The sequence below is a fragment of the Camelus bactrianus genome, chromosome 11, assembly GCF_048773025.1.
Source record: "Camelus bactrianus isolate YW-2024 breed Bactrian camel chromosome 11, ASM4877302v1, whole genome shotgun sequence".
Taxonomy (NCBI): Eukaryota; Metazoa; Chordata; class Mammalia; order Artiodactyla; family Camelidae; genus Camelus; species Camelus bactrianus.
In genome coordinates this window covers 57,376,645-57,393,646 of record NC_133549.1, presented here as the reverse complement: position 1 = coordinate 57,393,646, position 17,002 = coordinate 57,376,645, and the positions used below count along the sequence as shown (strand labels likewise).

General features: G+C 40.0%; 1 protein-coding gene across 4 annotated transcripts in view; it reads right to left on the bottom strand.

Moving 5' to 3' along the window:
- Window positions 1–17,002, bottom strand: part of BICC1 (BicC family RNA binding protein 1) — a 326,417-nt gene that overhangs the window by 157,815 nt on the left and 151,600 nt on the right. For all 4 annotated transcript variants that reach the window (XM_074374043.1, XM_074374041.1, XM_074374040.1 and 1 more), the window contains exon 2: window positions 13,275–13,321. In XM_074374043.1, coding sequence (XP_074230144.1) covers window positions 13,275–13,321 — 47 coding nt within the window. The remainder of the gene's footprint in view (window positions 1–13,274; window positions 13,322–17,002) is intronic.

Sequence of the window (17,002 nt, the reverse complement as noted above, 5' to 3'; positions counted from 1 at the left end):
TTGGACAGATGAATTAAATTCTCTAGGTCTTCCTTCATCTGTATGCTAAACCAGGAAATCTCTAAGACCCCTCCCAGTTTTGCAGTATCAAGATTCTAAGAAGTTACTTAGCCCCAAACATACCCACAAAGAAATGTGTTAGGGCCCAAAATACTTGAGTCTTTCAGGAGTTCAGAAATGAGTTGGACTATTAGTATATCAATCCAGAGCAACAGAATGGCAATGCAAGAAAATAAACTTTTTAATAAAATCCAAAATGATGCCATTATGTACGTGCAATGTATAAAGAAATGAAAACTGTCAATGTGGACTGGAACTGCCCAGAACATGCCACAGGATGGTGGGACTTTTTGTTACACAACTGGAGAGGGTCAGAGATCAAGGTGAGAAAGACCTAGGTGGGTAGATAATTTTATCTCCAGCCACAAGAGTCAGGAATGATTACAGCTTGGGGAAACCACTGGTTGATACCAGGGAGATTGGTTTGAGGAGCAATGAGAGACAAAGGTAAATAAACAGGAAAGAACCAGACTGGAATGAACACTCAAAGCCAAAGGTAGACAACTAGCTTCATCTAGACAGTGATGGAGAGATGTTAAAGAAATTCTGAGCTTGGTTATCAAACAATAGCAGTTGTGTCTTTGGAAAGAATCATGCACTTTCAAGTGATTTACACTCAACATTATCATGAGGCTCACTGATAATACACTTTTTAAGAAAGCCTCCTTTGTATAACGATGTGTCCAGCCCTAACACAAATCTTGGTCAGTGAAAAACGATTTCCAAATGATTCGCTGATTGTTTAGACTAGATTTTCACCAAAGAAAAAAAATTGATCAAACAGTATTAAGCATACTGTATACTATATGTGCCTCTAAAAAGTCACAAAATGCAAATAATTATCACATTAACAGCTGGAAGCAGTTTTGCAGGAAAGAACTTTTAACTGTATATTCTTCCAACTCCTAATCATGGAGCTTTTAAAAGTATGATATTTACTAACAATGCAGAAACTGGTGTTCCACAGTATACCCTCTTCGAAATCATATCATGAAACATTTAGTCCTCAGAGTATGAAACTTAAAAGAAAGTGAAATCCATCTATAACTGACACAAACACACACAAAATACACACAATGCCTTCCTTTTAATCAGCATTAGAGACCAACATGAACTTACAATTTCTCTTTGCATTTACCCATACGCCATATCAGTGGTCCCCAACCTCAGCTGCATGTTAAAAATCACCTGAGCAGTTTTTTTTTTTTAATACTAATACTCAATTCCAGAACAATTAAATCAGAATCTCTAATTTGGGCATCAATCACTTTTCAAGATCCTCAGGCAAACCTACACCAATGAGGGTTAAGAACACTGCTGTAGATTAAGAGTTTACTAACTTTAAAACGGTTAATGATAGAGTTGGGGAAATGTGAAAGGGAAGGAACATGAATTCCAGTTAATTCAGTTAGAAAACTTTAACCTAAAAAATTCAGCATTGGCTGTATTTATTCTGCATATAATACTGGATCTTGAATGTTCTTGGCCTTCTCTTCTCTGTACCTGTTCACCATTATACTGGTGGTTTAACGTTGATACTAGAAAATGTTAAGTCACTGATAGCCAACAATTTCTTTAAGAGAGGCTTTAATTTAGTACAAATAGAACCAAATTTTCTATTATTTGCCAAATTTGAATCATTGGTCTCAGAAGTTTTACTTTGATTCCCATAAAACACGGCCAGAAGTAAATTGCAAAACCAAAACTTTCAACAGTCTTCTTGGAAAATATATTTTTTTAAAAACTGCTATCATAGAAGGTTCAGGACTTAGTCAAATGATGCTTTTTCTTTTAGAGCCACCATTCCAAACTTGGAAATTTTGTTGTCCAAAACGGAATGAAAGTATGACAACAGTTGAAAACTTGTGTTTCAAAAGCACAGTTAAAAAGTTAATCTTCCTGGAATGTATTTACCCTCCAGGAAAGCAGAGGGAAGAAAAAAGTAGTAATACATCCCATACCCAGCGCTTACAAAGAAGTCAAAAGTGGCAAAACGAACTGTACTGCAAAGTGTTTGGTTATCCCAGCTATTGTCTTTAATTCTCATCATCTCTCAGTAGACAAAAGAATACGAACAACAGGATCTCCTAAACTGAATCTGGATTTCAAAACCTCCTACTCATCCTCTCACCCTTTCCCTTGAATCTGAATAATTAGCTCAGATAAAATGATACAATGATATGTATCACTTTTAACACATTTGCTTTCTCGGTCATAGCACAGAAAAACACTCTCCACTGACTCTTGTCTTTGCAACGGCACTCAGTTCCTTCTTTCTGCGAGGAATGCCTGTCTGTTTGCCTCCATTAAAACATTTAGGTCATGGAATCACAGATCTAAGAAGGCATTTTAACCTAATCTAAACCCTGCTCTCTGCTCAGAAACTCTCCCACAAAGCCTTACCTAATCTCACCCAACATACTAATCATACTCTTTTTACCTTTTCCTCAAATCCCTGCTCACTTTCTGCCCAGGGAAGCCTTCCAGGATTCCTCAGAGTAGAACAAGTCACTCCTCCTGTTTCCCCATCACCTGCTCTTGCCACACTGTCATCTCTTCTGTACAGTGTGACCCTCCTGAGGACAGGGGCCAGATGGCCACGCTTCCCCCCACCACGATCGTGCACCTGGGCGGTGCCACATTCACAGGCAGGGCAGTAAACATCTCACGAATGGCCTCTTTAGCATCTTTGTAAAGCCTGTCTTTAATCACTCATTCTAACCCCTTCTTGTAAACATCTTTCCCCCTCAGGCTGAAAGCTCTTTGAAGGTAGAGATTATTTCTTCTTTAGCGTTTCTATGAAAATAGAAGACAATAGAAGGTTTTAGATTCACAGAGTATGACATAGGCACACCATACATGTTAACGGAGGAGTGGGATACTGAAGTGAAGTCGTACTCATACACGAGAAGAAACTCAGTATCTATGTTCCAATTGAACAGTGAAAAATAGTATTTCAGTCAGTTTTGTTAAAAATTCTCAAAATACTGGCTGAAACCAAGAAAAATGTAGGCTCTCCAAACCTACCAACTTAGGGAAGAGCCACAGAGCTTCGATACTGCACCACCTACTGACTTACACGTGGATTTGGACCATCATCTTAGAAAATCCCTACAAAAATACAACAGGAAGACAGTCTACTTAAGAAAACAACTCCAAGCTAAAGGAGTTTAAAGTTTTCTTATTCACATAGGATTAGGGTTTCCTGGTAACTCCAAAATAAACAGGCACATGGGAGTTGAAGTTGGTTTTTTTTTCTCTCTCTCAAAAAAGTTTATTGATGGTGAACTCAAGAAAGAAAATCAAGAAGGAAACACAGAAGCCTCTATATATTTGCCTGTAGTTGGTTTCACCTCTGGCTAAATGCCTTCACTCCCAACCATCATCAATTTAGCCACTAAGCAGCAGCAAATTTGAGCAAGTGGATGATAACCTAGGGTGACAAGAGGACTAGCAGCGGTCAACGGTGAGGATAGAACGACAAACAGATACACTTCTCCTAGACCATTCTGACTCCACCAAAGGAAAATAAAAAGGTCATGAAATCTATTTTTTCACCATTTAAAGTGACAAAAGGCAGCTCCTTTCAAGAAGGAAACTGCCTCCAAAGAAATTTTTAAAAACTGCAAAAGAACTAGTTTGAGACAAACCACAACTGCTAAACATACAAAATCAAAGAGTAACATTTAGGATATTTAAGGATCAAGTTACTTAAAGAGGCAGAGAGTAACAAAGTGTTCTCCCTAACCACTATTAAGAAAAATAGAAAATGTTTTAGGCTGTACTAACCCATCTGTATGTTGGCTGACTGCAAACTTCCCACAAAAAGTACAATATTGAGTAAAACAATTATTAGTGTCAGCAGTCAAAGAGAAGGAGAAATCCTAAAACGTACAATTAAAGCCCACAACAAAATCTTTTTGGAAAATAAGGACAAGCTTTTTCCACCTAAGATATTAACAGCAATTATGATCTTACTATTCCTTGAATAATGCTGGCAACTGACTTACAAAAAGAAACACACCTTGAATGAGAATACAATTCATATATATGTATACACACACACACACACATACACACATATATACACATATATATGAATTATATTCAGAGTGTTCATCAGGTACCAGTATAGTACATTTTCATGTTTTCCAGCACACTGAGGTATTGCTGCTACAGACATATTTTAATGACCTGCTTTGGGAGAATGTCTTATGTATTACCTAGAATGCTGCTCCTTTAAAGATGTAAGTTAATTTGAGATACTCATTGAGGGGTTAAGCTACTCAACATCCCACATCCCACATGTTTGTGAACAGGTGCATGGATAGCCTTCTGAAGAGGATGATTATGCAATTATTCAAGTAACTGAATGTCTTTTGTGCATTTTTAGTCTGAATCTTAGTTTCAAGGCCTCACAAAGGTTCTCAGCCAAGTCAAGAGAAGGAAGAAGACTGCAAATACACCGACAGATCTAAACTTGAGAAGCATCACAAATGGCCAGCCCTCCACAGAGGCATCACTCACTTCCAGCCTGTCCACTTCTCTCTCTTTCTCTTTGCTCCACGCACCCTTCTGTGGGTGAGCCTCCGCTGCTTCCTCACAGCTTCTTCTCCCTATGACTCCAGCGTTTCCACGTGGTCAACACTGCCACCCCGGCTTCTCTCCCCACCCCCACCCTACATAAGGACCTTTCCCATCCCATTCCCATCATTACTGCAGGTCTCAGTTTCCCATTTTGCTAGAAACAAGTCTCACTCAGTGAGTTTTCAGAGCCAGTCACACAGGCCACGGCAAGTGTCTGTGGAAGAGTCATCACTGGGTCTGGTGCCCACATCTACATCTGTCAGCTGTGGCTGGAAGAGCTGGGCAATAGAGTTAGGTGATGTAAAACACGGCTTGCCCCTCTCCTCTTTTCATGGGAGGGTATGTGGGAAGGCAGGCATACAATCACACCAATGACAAGGTATGTACATTTAAAAGTACTATTCAGAGACAAAAAGCAAGGTAAGAGTTTAATTAGCGAAAGGACAAATTCCACAGCAATCTGTTTTGTCTAAATAAAGTGCAAAATGTTAAACACATCAAGCAGAAGGCTGCTTTTTAAAAAACAGAGTTCCTAAATTCAAGAAAGGATTGATTCAGGAGATGACAATAAGCCATTATTGTAAGTCTCCTAGATAGAGTAAAATAGTAAAATATCAGGTGTAGACTTCAGAACAAATTTAATATGATTTTGAAATCTGAGTGTTCCAACAAAATAAAAAAGAATACAAAATCAACACCATTTATTTCACTATATTAACTTATCTCTAGCCCCTTGTTTAGCCCTCTAATGTACCACAATGACCTTAATTCAGAGCCCTACTCAGCAAAACTTACAGCTCTAGACAGAACTCTCATGACAGGAGCACCATCCACCTTAGAGGACATGATAACATCTGATTTAAAGAAAATCATTTATGTTTTATTAAGAATAGTCAAACAAAGTCAGGAAAGCACTCTTCAAGTCCTAGCTGCCACCAACTAACTATCTGACTTTGAAAAAAAAAAAAAAATCAACCAAAGACTATTCAGATCATTGTCTAGAAGAAAAAGACATCACCACCACACCCAGTTTTAAAATGCACTGACTCTTCCAAAAACCCATTTTAAATCAGCAAAGCTTAAAGTTCTTTACTAACTGTCACAGCATTCACTGGAGTCACACTGAAAGGCACCGTACTGTCCCCATCATCTAATGGACTGTTCTCCTGCGGCCGAATCCTTTCCCCAGGAAACCTTGTGGATGCATACTGAAGAAAGAACATCACACAGGAGTTCTAACTACGCAGTCACAGAACCGGGTAAAATCTTTCAGAGGAATGCTTCCCACACTTCCATGTTCTGGCCACCTTAATGGCCATGTGGTCTTCAAGCAAAATGTCAGGTCAAGAGTTTACAGTGAGAGACAGAATACGTGAGCTATCTCTAAGCTTTACCTGCCAGTCAGAAATCTAGCATCCTTATTTTACATGCACCTAGCAATGACAACTGAAGCCAAACACTCCTCTTTGATTGGATGAAGAGCGGTAAAACAAACGTCAACTCCTCATGCCTGTGACCATTTAACAGTGCCTGAGAATTACATAATCTTTAGCTGCTTCTGGATCCCATCCATCCACACCATGGACACTGTAACAGTACAGGGTTAGGCTATAGCCAAAATACTGTACCCAGATATTGCTGCCACATTTAAAATGCAACCTTGATCTTGCTCCTGAAAGTGAATAGAATGGTAAGGGATCTGAAAATCAAGGCATATGATAAATAAAATCAAAGTATCTTTAGTCTGAAGAAAAGAAGACATACAGATTTTCTAAAAAAAAAAAAAAAAAAAAAACCTTCAAAAAATTTTTATACCTCCAACTGGCAAAACAAGGGCACATGGATGAAAGAAAGGGGAAAACTTTCTGAAAATTAGCACTGACTGAAAATGATCTACCTCGCATCTGAGCCCCGTACTGTCTTTATACCTGCTTGCTGTAGGGGATACAGAAGGAACTTCAGTACTGCAGAACCAAACGACCTTTCAGACTTCTTTCAACGAAATATGGTATGTTCTATAAACTGGCAATAATTTATGCATTCATGGGCAATCTCAACCTAGTTTAGCCATTACAATCTGTTTTTCTCCATGAAGTGGTGGTGGTTATTAATCCTGGTTTTAGAAGTAATAGGGGTTCACTGTACAGAAAGTAATGAGAACAAATATAGATCAACCATAATCCCACCACTGAGACAGACATTGTTAACATTTTAGAATAATTTCTGCCCCAGTAATGTTTCTAGCATAAATATATATATATATATATAAAACGAGTCAAGCTATTTATATGCCTTTTGTCCTAATTTTTGCACTTACATGATATTCGATTTTCCAAGTCATTAAGTATTTACCAAAAAAGCATGATTTTTAAGGCCTATACAGTAATCCAATCATAAAGTTAATTTGATTTTCCACATGATCCCATGCTTTGAGTTTGGTTTCAAGAAGAGAGAAGAACATTACAACCAGGAACAACTAAACTTTCACAAGATACAGATTTAAATTTATTACAATTATTCACTTTAAAAAATCAAAATAGCAATTAGGGTATATTCACTGCCATGAAACACACTCTCTAAAGGAATCTCACGGACATCCCCTGCTTCCATGTTTGCAGAAAGAGGAATAAAACAGCAAATGTGGTTTTTATAGAGCAGTTGTGTGAAATGACTGCCAAAATAAAAGCCGAGTATGCAACGTTGTGACAGAACTCAACAGGTGACAACGTGCTTGAGAATACGGGTGTGACACCCAGGCTTCTCGTGTCCAAATGAACACAAAGACACAGCTCAGAAGGCAAGAAGAACGGGTGATGAGCTTAAGACAGCCTTTTTCTTAATCTTTTCTCACTAGCCCTTATCTGCTGGACTCTTGGGTAGAAGACAGAGACCAAATTAAAAGATACAAAAATAGGACAGATTCTCATCTGTAACAACTTTCTAGAAGATGACCAGATAGCCTATTTTAGGGGCTGTTCCTTTCTTCTAAGTCTTGTGCGGGCCAGTTACCCTTATTTAGCCAGTCATATGAGAGAACAGTGATCACAGATTCTCTAAGTGAAGCTTATTCTCAGGGCTGTAATGCAGAAGAGTCAAGAACAAGAACACAGTGTCCCTGAATGCTAGCTTTCGGGCCTAACTGTCCATTAGTGATGACATCCATTGCTGATAACCCTTGCTTAAGTCTGGAATCAAAACTGACACTAATTCTGCACAGCCTTCTCAGCATGTCCTCAGAACCATGACGGCAAATACTCTTCCCTATATATACACCCTTTTGTAATGTCTGAATTGTGAATCATGTGAATTTACTACCTATTGAAACAAATATTAAGATCAAAATTTTAACTATCCTAATTTTATTGAAATCAAAATTTTACATGTTTAAGCATAAAGACTCAGAGAAAGTATATCATGGGCTATAGTCAACTGAATTCACTTCTAAATAATTAACAAAAGTTATTTCTATTACCAGAGTAACATGATCCATCCAACCTATACAAAACAACGGCCAGTGGAGAAAGAACAAGCAATTTTACTTGGGGATTTCTGCCTCCCTCCAATAGAAAGATTCAAGCAGCCCCCATCTAAGACTCATTCTGAGGCACAAAGGGAGCCCATATTCCTCCCAGCAATTTTCCCCAGAAGCCGACACATAAAACTTCCAAAATGACAAAAGTAATCTGTCTGCCTAAAAAGGATGAGTTTGAGGGTAATAAAAATATACCACATAAACCACCAAACAGTATCTTATTTATATGAATCTTACTGATGGCCCTTCTGAAAAGCCACAGCTTATAGGTCAGTTTCCTAAACTGACACATTTTGAGAATATAAAATCCCCCTACATTTAAAATATGTGATACGTACTTTGTGAAGAAATGATGTATATAACTCAATGCAGTGAAAAACTTGGCTTTTATCAATTATGATGTTGACTGGATTTTGTCTTCTTCAGCCACTGGGATTCAGCTTTCGTAAAGCATTTTGCTTTGATGACTCACATTTGTAATACAATCACTTTACTCATCCCCACCTAATATACTGTAACACATTTTCCCCTCCAAGATCTAGCCATAGTCATTTCACAAGAGAAAGAAAAAAAGAACAGATTAAAAGGAAGCAGGACAGACAGTGAGTAAGCCATGAACAACGGCCCAAAGGACTGTAAAAATCCTGGCAGATCATTTCCATGTGTTTCAATTAAAGTTGCCATGAGAAGTGGACAAAGAACTAGAGAGAATATCAATAAAGTTGTATTCATTCTCTCCTTTTGTAAGTACAGTTAGATCCAAAGAATGAAAATTACAATAACTGGAGAACTTGCAAAGTTTTAACATAGAAAAATATTTGGGATGCATCCAGTGCAAACAGTCTAATTTGTAATGCCATCAGCCAATTAGAGAACATTAAAAAGCACTTTATATACATTTTTAGTAGACACAGAAAAAAGGACTAAGGGTGTATAAATGGTAGTTGTCTTTCAAAGGTGACATGACTATGTAGATTTTTTTTTCTCTTTCCTGCATGTTAATTATACACTTGTTACAGACAACTTAAAAATGACTTGTAATAAGGAAAATGATTTGGTTTAAATGACTAGGAAGTTAAAATCCATAGATCAAATTGAGCATCAAAACATGATAATAACATTTACAAATTTGCCAAATTTTTCTAATTACAGTAAATTTTCTACAAAATCATTTCACCCATTAAAAGCTACCACAGGTTGAATTGTGTCCCCCAAAATTCATGTGTGAAAATCTTAACCGGGAGTACTTTCAAACGTGACCTTATTTGGAAATGAGGTCCCTGCAGATGTAATTATTAAGATAAGATCATTAGGGTGAGCCCTAATCCAATGCAACTGGTGTCCTTATAAAAAGAGGAAATTTGGGCAGAGAGAGACTCACAGGGAGACACCAGGTGAAGAAGATCGAGATCGGGGTGATGCCTCTACAAGCCGGGAATGCCAAAGACGGCAAGCCAACCTCCAGGGGCTAGAACAGAGGTGTGGAACAGCTTCTCCCTCACAGCCTCAGAAGGAACCAGCCCTGTCCACACCCTGACCTCGGACTTCTAGCCTCCAGAACTGTGGGACAACCAGTTTTTGTTGTTTAAGCCACTGGAATTCTGGTACATTTTTACAGCAGCCCTAAAAATTAATACAAAAGGTTTTGAAGCATAGTGTGCAGAGACATTACACTTTGACCACATGTATTTTTTTCCTACCAATCTGTCTTTTGGTAGATAGTGCTTGCAAAATCAGTATTTCCTCCGTATGCTCCTCCTCGCACCCTTATTATTGCAGTTATGTAAGGCCACACAAATGAGTTTTCTCCAGTGGAATGTGAGAGTAAGTGACACGTGCCAGAACCGAGCCTGGGCCTTCAGACCGTGGCACACTTCCCTCCATCGTCTCTCCCTCTTTCTCACCAGCTCACATTCCGACACGGTGATGACCCGGCTTCAGACACAGAGGTGACTTCCATGCCTTAAGGAACAGCAGAGCTATGTCTTAGAAGGGGTCTGGTCTCTAACTGGCAGCAGGGCATGACGCCACCCACCAAGCAGGAACATTCTCCTTAGAACGTTACATGGAAGTAAAATAAATAACTTTTCCTCAAGGTACTATACTGTATGGCTCGACTGCTACAGTAAGTTGGTCTTTTATCCTAACAGAGTAGCAGTGGAAATGAAACATTTTAAACACATACAATAGAACAGTACACAGAAAATCGGGGCTGATCTCTGAAAGAAACGGTAACTGTGACTCTGTGGGAGAAGTGTAAGGGTAGAGTAAACTGAACAACTACTAGCACAGCTCCAAATCTGAGACAATGTATTTAATGATCTCAGTAGCTGTTAAACTACAATTTTGACCCTTTGTAGAAATCTACCAGTTCTTATTCTTAAAGATATTTAAGTTTTTCCTTTATTTTTAATTGCAAAAATTATTAATGGGAATGATTACTTTAATATAATCATATTGTTATCATTTTACATATATTTTGATGGTACCAAAAAAAAGTAACATATAAAAGTCTCACACTTCTCCTCCAATCCCCTCTTTAGGGAGAGCCAGTATGAATCTGAGAGGTATCCTTTCAGACTCAGATGTTTTTAAAGTCAGGAGAGTCAAATTTTAAACTCAGCTCAAGAGAGATTTTGATTTTGGTTTGTGATACATGCCCAAAAGTCAAAACCAAAAAAAAAAAAAAAATCTAATAATAAGCATATAGAATCATTATATTTGCATTTCCCTGGAAGAAGAAAGTTTTTTTCAAAGATGCTAATGACTAGCAATGTGGTTTATTTTTTGTTCCTCAATGTTTCCCCAAAATGCCATTATTTTTCATTGGTAGACGTGAGACTAGAAGAAAGTTTCTGGAGGACAATCCCATACTTCTCCATTCCTTCACTCTACTGCAGATGAACCATAATGTCTACTTCTGTCTGGTCAAAACACTAAAAATTACTTTCCGGAAATTGGGGATATTTGCCTTGTATTAAGTTACATGGCTTGTTTCCAGAGTAAATATCCAAATCCTATATGGACACTTGTCAATCAGGAAGACAGTCTTTACTGAACTAGAGAAGAAAATGAGAAGAAAAGTACTCCCATTTAGTTATTCAGAAACCTCATTAACCTGTGACCAAGAATGGAATCCACGATTCCAACTCAGTTTGTGGGACAGACACATGTTTCTGGATTCAAACATGTGTTTCCGTTTAAACTGCTGGAATGTATATATGGCTCCACAAAGAGTGATAAATATTAGCAAATCTTCCAAGAATGAAGGTCCTTTATAACCACATACACTGTGTTTTGATTCAGCTTTTTAAAAGTCTGAGTCACACAAAGCTGAGCAATCTGCTTTTCACATCTCTTTGTAAGTTTGAGAACATTTTTTAAAACCCTCCACAGATCGCGTGTATTTGTACCATCCCAGGCAACCCAAGGCAAATCTGTGACTTCTGCTATTTGTCCTCTCTTTTCTTCCCCTTGCGGCAAGCCTGCCCCAGCTAAAAGCAGAGTATTCTGAATCGCCCAAGGATTGAGTACAAGTTGGATATTAACCAGTGGCAGATAATGCCAATGAAAGAGGCTTCAGGCACAGGACACAAACTTCAACAGCATGAGCCTAAAAAGCAGGGGTGGAAAACTGTGGTCTGGCACATTCTACTCGGCTGGCACAGTATGTTTAAGTTTTTAACACTGAAATCCCTTTAGGAAAGGCAGCCCACATAAAGAAGGTATTTGGTCTTACAGGATAGTGTACCTCACCTTGCACCATGAACCCCTCAGATGTCATGTGCCAGCCAGGTACTTGACGTTGAGAGCTGCGTGAGTTCTTCCACCTCTGAGCCTTCTTCTTTTCTGTTTTTTCCCCTAGATTGCCCTTCCAACCCACCCAAGCCCACTTCTTCACTGAGCTAACTTTTACTCTTCTAAAGACCTCAAGAAGTCCTTTTTAATCTCAAGTCCCAGTCAAGTACTTAATCCTCTATGGCCCCAGACTTTCCTGCTATTTAGGTGACTGCATTATCAAACACCAGACTGATTCCTTTAGGGCAGGGACTATGCCTTGCTCACTCTGGTCTTTCCAGCGTGTTGCATGCAGCAGGTGGTTAAGTATTTTCAGAATGAAGAAATGGCAATACCAGTGTCAGATCTGAAAATACTCACTTTTAATATCTCTGGAAGAAAATGCAGATGAAGGATGAAGTTGACCCCCCCCCCCAAAAAAGAGCAGGTCACACAGAAGGCAAGAGAATGAAGAGGCTTGTAAAAGCCACATCTGGTCACACAGGTATTTTCCAAAAGCTCGATAACCCTCTACAGTGATATTTAGCCTCATCCATAATTGCTGCATTTCACTCTAGGACACCTGCACGGTTGCCCCTACACACATGCTTTCTGGATCCCAACAACACACAAATCTAATGAATTCCAGTGAACAAAGGAAAGAAGAAAATTAACTCGAGTCCATTTCTTTGAAAGGACAGGCATCTTCCCTTACATAAAACACTTATTTTAAAACACAGCTAACTAGAATTAATCAACTTCTCTTCATAGTGTCTCATCTTCAATCAGCTCCACTCCTATTTCCATCTATGACTGGCCAGACTGGTTTCACGGAGGGTGAGAACTTAGAGAGGGCAGCGAGGGACACAGTGGACATGGTTACCAAGCGTGAGCAAGCAGGTCTAACGGTGCATCTTCTGTCGATTATATTTAACCCACTCACGGTCGTGCTGACCAGAAAAAAATGAAGAGGCTGTGAGCGACCACTTCTTTCCACCACCCAAGTCAGGCAGGTGTTTGGGGAAGGGGGAAGTGGGCGGCAGCAGGAAAGGGGGATGATCTAGGCAGCACATCTGGCAGCCCTCAAGGCCTCCTTGCCTCCAAGCAAAAACTTGACTACATTTGCCCAGAAGAAGCCTAAGTCCTAAACAGCCTGCTGCCCTTTCCTTGCCCCCACCAGCAGCTCCAGCTAGCTTACTGAAACCTATTCCCCGCCCCTTCAAATGGAAGGGGAGCTCTCAGGGGCCTCTGCTGGAGCAACTCGGACAGGTATATTTCTCCTTAATTATCACCAAGGTAGGAGTAAAAAGCAACTTACCTTTTGAAAAAAGTCTTCCCCACTTTTGCCTTTTCCTTCAGCAGCAGCTGTAAATAAAAATGTATACATTTAAAATAGTTTCATTTTTCAACCTATGCATTCAAAACACTCTCAAGTATCAGGCATGGGAATACAAAGGTAAACAAGACCCGAGCCTTGCTCTCCCAAAGCCCAGCGCACGCTTATTACAGGCCTCATCTGTGATGCAACATTGCTAAGCATAATGCACTAATCCAATCAGCTAGACATCTTTAATAACTTCACACCCCTTTTTCTGTCTGGAAGCCTCCAAATGTCTGTTTTCACACATGGATGAAAGTAACATTGTCCCCTGATTGTTAAGCAACTACATACATGAACAATGCATTGTAATATTCAGCGGTAGTGCTGTGAGCACTTCCTGTCTGTAATCAGCCCCAGGCATGAGGTTGCCTTTTCAAATGATGGCTTATCTGACAAGGCCTGCTAGGAGCTGTTTCAGTTTTATGCTTTCCAATGACTATATAATCTACTCGGATTTCGGCTGGCATCATATACTACTTTAACTCAATCCTTTATTCAACATTTACAAAGAGAGGGACCATGAGGACTAAAAAGTAATGGTGAGGGGAACAGACAACAAAATTTCATGTGAGTTTAACTGAAAGGTCATTGTGTTTGAACATTTGTTTTTGTATCTAAATGGTAGCCTACAAATAAAGGACAAACCCAGTTCTGTACGTTCAAAACTTTTACAACTCTGTGAACATTTTTTCTTTAATCTGTGGGGAGGCGTGGGAAATTTGACTAAAAGGAGAGACGGGGCAAAGAGCTGACAGCATCTTGCTTGCAACAGCCTCAAACTGCACTTTTCAGAAGGCAGACACCAAGTGTCAGCTTCAGGCCCCGGGTGGAAGAGTGGCTAACTGGAGAAATGAGCTGGAGCAAGAACTCCCGGAGACTGAAATCTAGAAGACCACGGCAGCCCAAACACCTGCTGGGCAATGTCATCAAGGGGCACTGCACATACACGTGGGTGCACACACGCGTGTGTGTGCGTGTGTATGTACGAGGGCACTCGCTAAAATTATTAAAGACCCAAGAGGTGTGGCAGATCTTCCCATTAAGTAGAGAACTCAAAACTCCAAGAAATTCTCTCTGCTCTGAAAATAATAAGTATTAAAATCTCAATTCACAAAAGGAAAGGGGTCAGAGTGGAGAAAGATACAGAGAAGCTACCCTGCTGGCTTTGAAGACAGAGGACGCGGTCACAAGCCAAGGAATATAGGTGGCCTCCAGCAGCTGGGAGAAGCAAGGAAACAGATTCTCCCCTGGAGCCTTTGGACAAAGTGTGCTCCTGCCAATACCTTGAAAGAGCCCAGTAAAGTGCATTTCTGCGTTCTGACCTCCAGAACTGCAAGAAAATAAGTTTACGTTGCTGTAAGCCCTGTAATTGTGGTGATTTGTTACAGCGCCAAAATGAAACTAATAATTTTAACTGTACTTTTTACACAAACACCACACCATCAACACCATGAACTGAGCAGAGACACTGATGTGAGCATGTGAATCACGCATTTACACAGACTCTTTGTAGTTAACTCTACAAGTTATGAATTTTTCACTCTGACTTGGAAAGATGCCAACACTAAAGCTTTTGAAAGAACATAAAAAGCAATTTTGAACCAAAAAAACAAAGCTCACTCTTCCTAAATAAATTGGCAAACGTGGCTGATCCCAGCCAGAGGGGCCAGCGAGATAGTAGGTCAGCCCCCAGACCTAATGACACAAAAGCCTTGGGGGCATTTCAACCCAGCCACCTCTTGGGCTATCTTTATCTCCATTTTAAAATAGTTTAAAGGGAGCCCCTGCTCGATGACACAATTGCTTGGCAATGAAGATTGCATACCAGGGCACAAAGATTGGAAAAAAAATTGCAGTGACGTGGAGGGAACTCTTCCTTAAAATGAAGTTTTACTAAGATGTTTTCCAAGGCCTATCGAGCAAGGCAGATGAACACCCCCTTCACCCACAGGGGGCTGCTTCACCACTTAGAATCTCTCAGTTTTAATTTCATGATACGATTACATTTTATTACAGAAACTTCTTTTAGGACACTTATTTTCCTCATGGCAAGTGCATTATGTCACAACCTTGAAATGCCCCTTCATGCCAAGTCCAGCTAAACAGACTTCATAGAATGGCCTTTCAATCCCTGGATGAATAAAAAAGGGGACATTTCCTTACTTAGACCCAAATTATAACTGTATTCCCAGGAAAAGCATCTAAAATGTAACCAAATACCTGCATTTTTTAGCAACCTTACAATTTGAGGGGGAGCAGGAGGCAGGGAGTCAGAGATGGCACTCTCATTGGCACCAAAAACCTGGGGCTCTTTTAAGTCCAAGTGTACAAGAAACTCCAAATCTGGGCCCGATTTTCCCCTGAATCCTGAGACGTGCCCATTTCCAAGACCGCAAACACCTGGGAACAGCCCCTGGCTGGGCTCCCGGTCAGCCACTGTGTCAGGCGCAGACCATGGGGAGGCCCGGTCAGCGGCCCTGTGCTGGGAATGTCCTCACGGCGTGCCTCGTATTGCTTTCCAGAACTGAGCCAGGTTGCTGGGTCTCCCACATGACTTTTACAGACCCCACACAAGCAACGCTGTCAAGACCAAAGAAGTCAATCAAGGGAGAGCAACACTTCACCAAAATCATTCTCTCCCCTCTGCAAAGAGGGGTCCTCCTGTGCTCACATTTGAGGGGCCAGTTCTCAAACTTACTCTAAACTCCTCGGTATTAAAATATAAACTCCTGAAGAAACGAGAGAGTGGGGGGAGGAGGTTTGCAGAATATTTCTCTCTCCGTGTAAACTCAGGTATTTAAGATGTTCATCTGACAGACCCAGAAAGGAAAGAGCAGCTCAGTCTCTCACCAGCTGCTGGTGAATCGAAACAGGCAAGGCCTTGCCTTCCTTCAACCTGCAACCTTGGTTCATACAGGCACAGCCATCCAACTAGTGAGGTGAATCAAGAATTAAAATTCAGTTCTAGAGACAATTTTCCCAAAGATCTTGTTACAGTCACAACTCTATCCAAATTAAAACTTACCAGAAATTTAATTTAGCTCCTCTTACTCTGGACAATGCACTAAGAAGCTAGTCATCTTACTCTTTACCCAACACCAGAGCTCAGCAACTAACGTCAGGACTGAAGGATAAAGAGTGCTTCTGGGGGACCCTCTGAAAGTGGGACTGCAAGAAAAAACATGATATGATACTATCTTGACCCAACAGTTTTCTTTTCATTACGTTTGGAGGGGGAAACGCTGCCTGTGAAATGAGCCAGCCCACGCCTGCCATCGCAGCACGCCCTGACCTTTGAAGGCTGACTCTCTTCTGTGGTACAACAGATCTACGGAGTCTTCACTCTCTTACACACCGGCACACCCTCAGGTTTTTTATTCACAGTAACATGAACGCACACACAGGATGATTTAGCAGGCTTTCTCTGTCTTTACAATATGCCTTCTGCCTTGATGTTCCAAAATTTAATCATCTGATTATAAAAAAAAAAAAAAAAAAAAACAAAACCCTGGGTTATTCCTGCCAATGAAAGCAACTGTCTTTATTTTCACGACACAGAACTCCAAGAATAAATTACTTCAATACTACTGAAACCTGGCTTTGTGGATTGTGCAGGTAAGCATTTCATATTTTAAGCTGAACAATTCATTTTTTATGTTTATTAT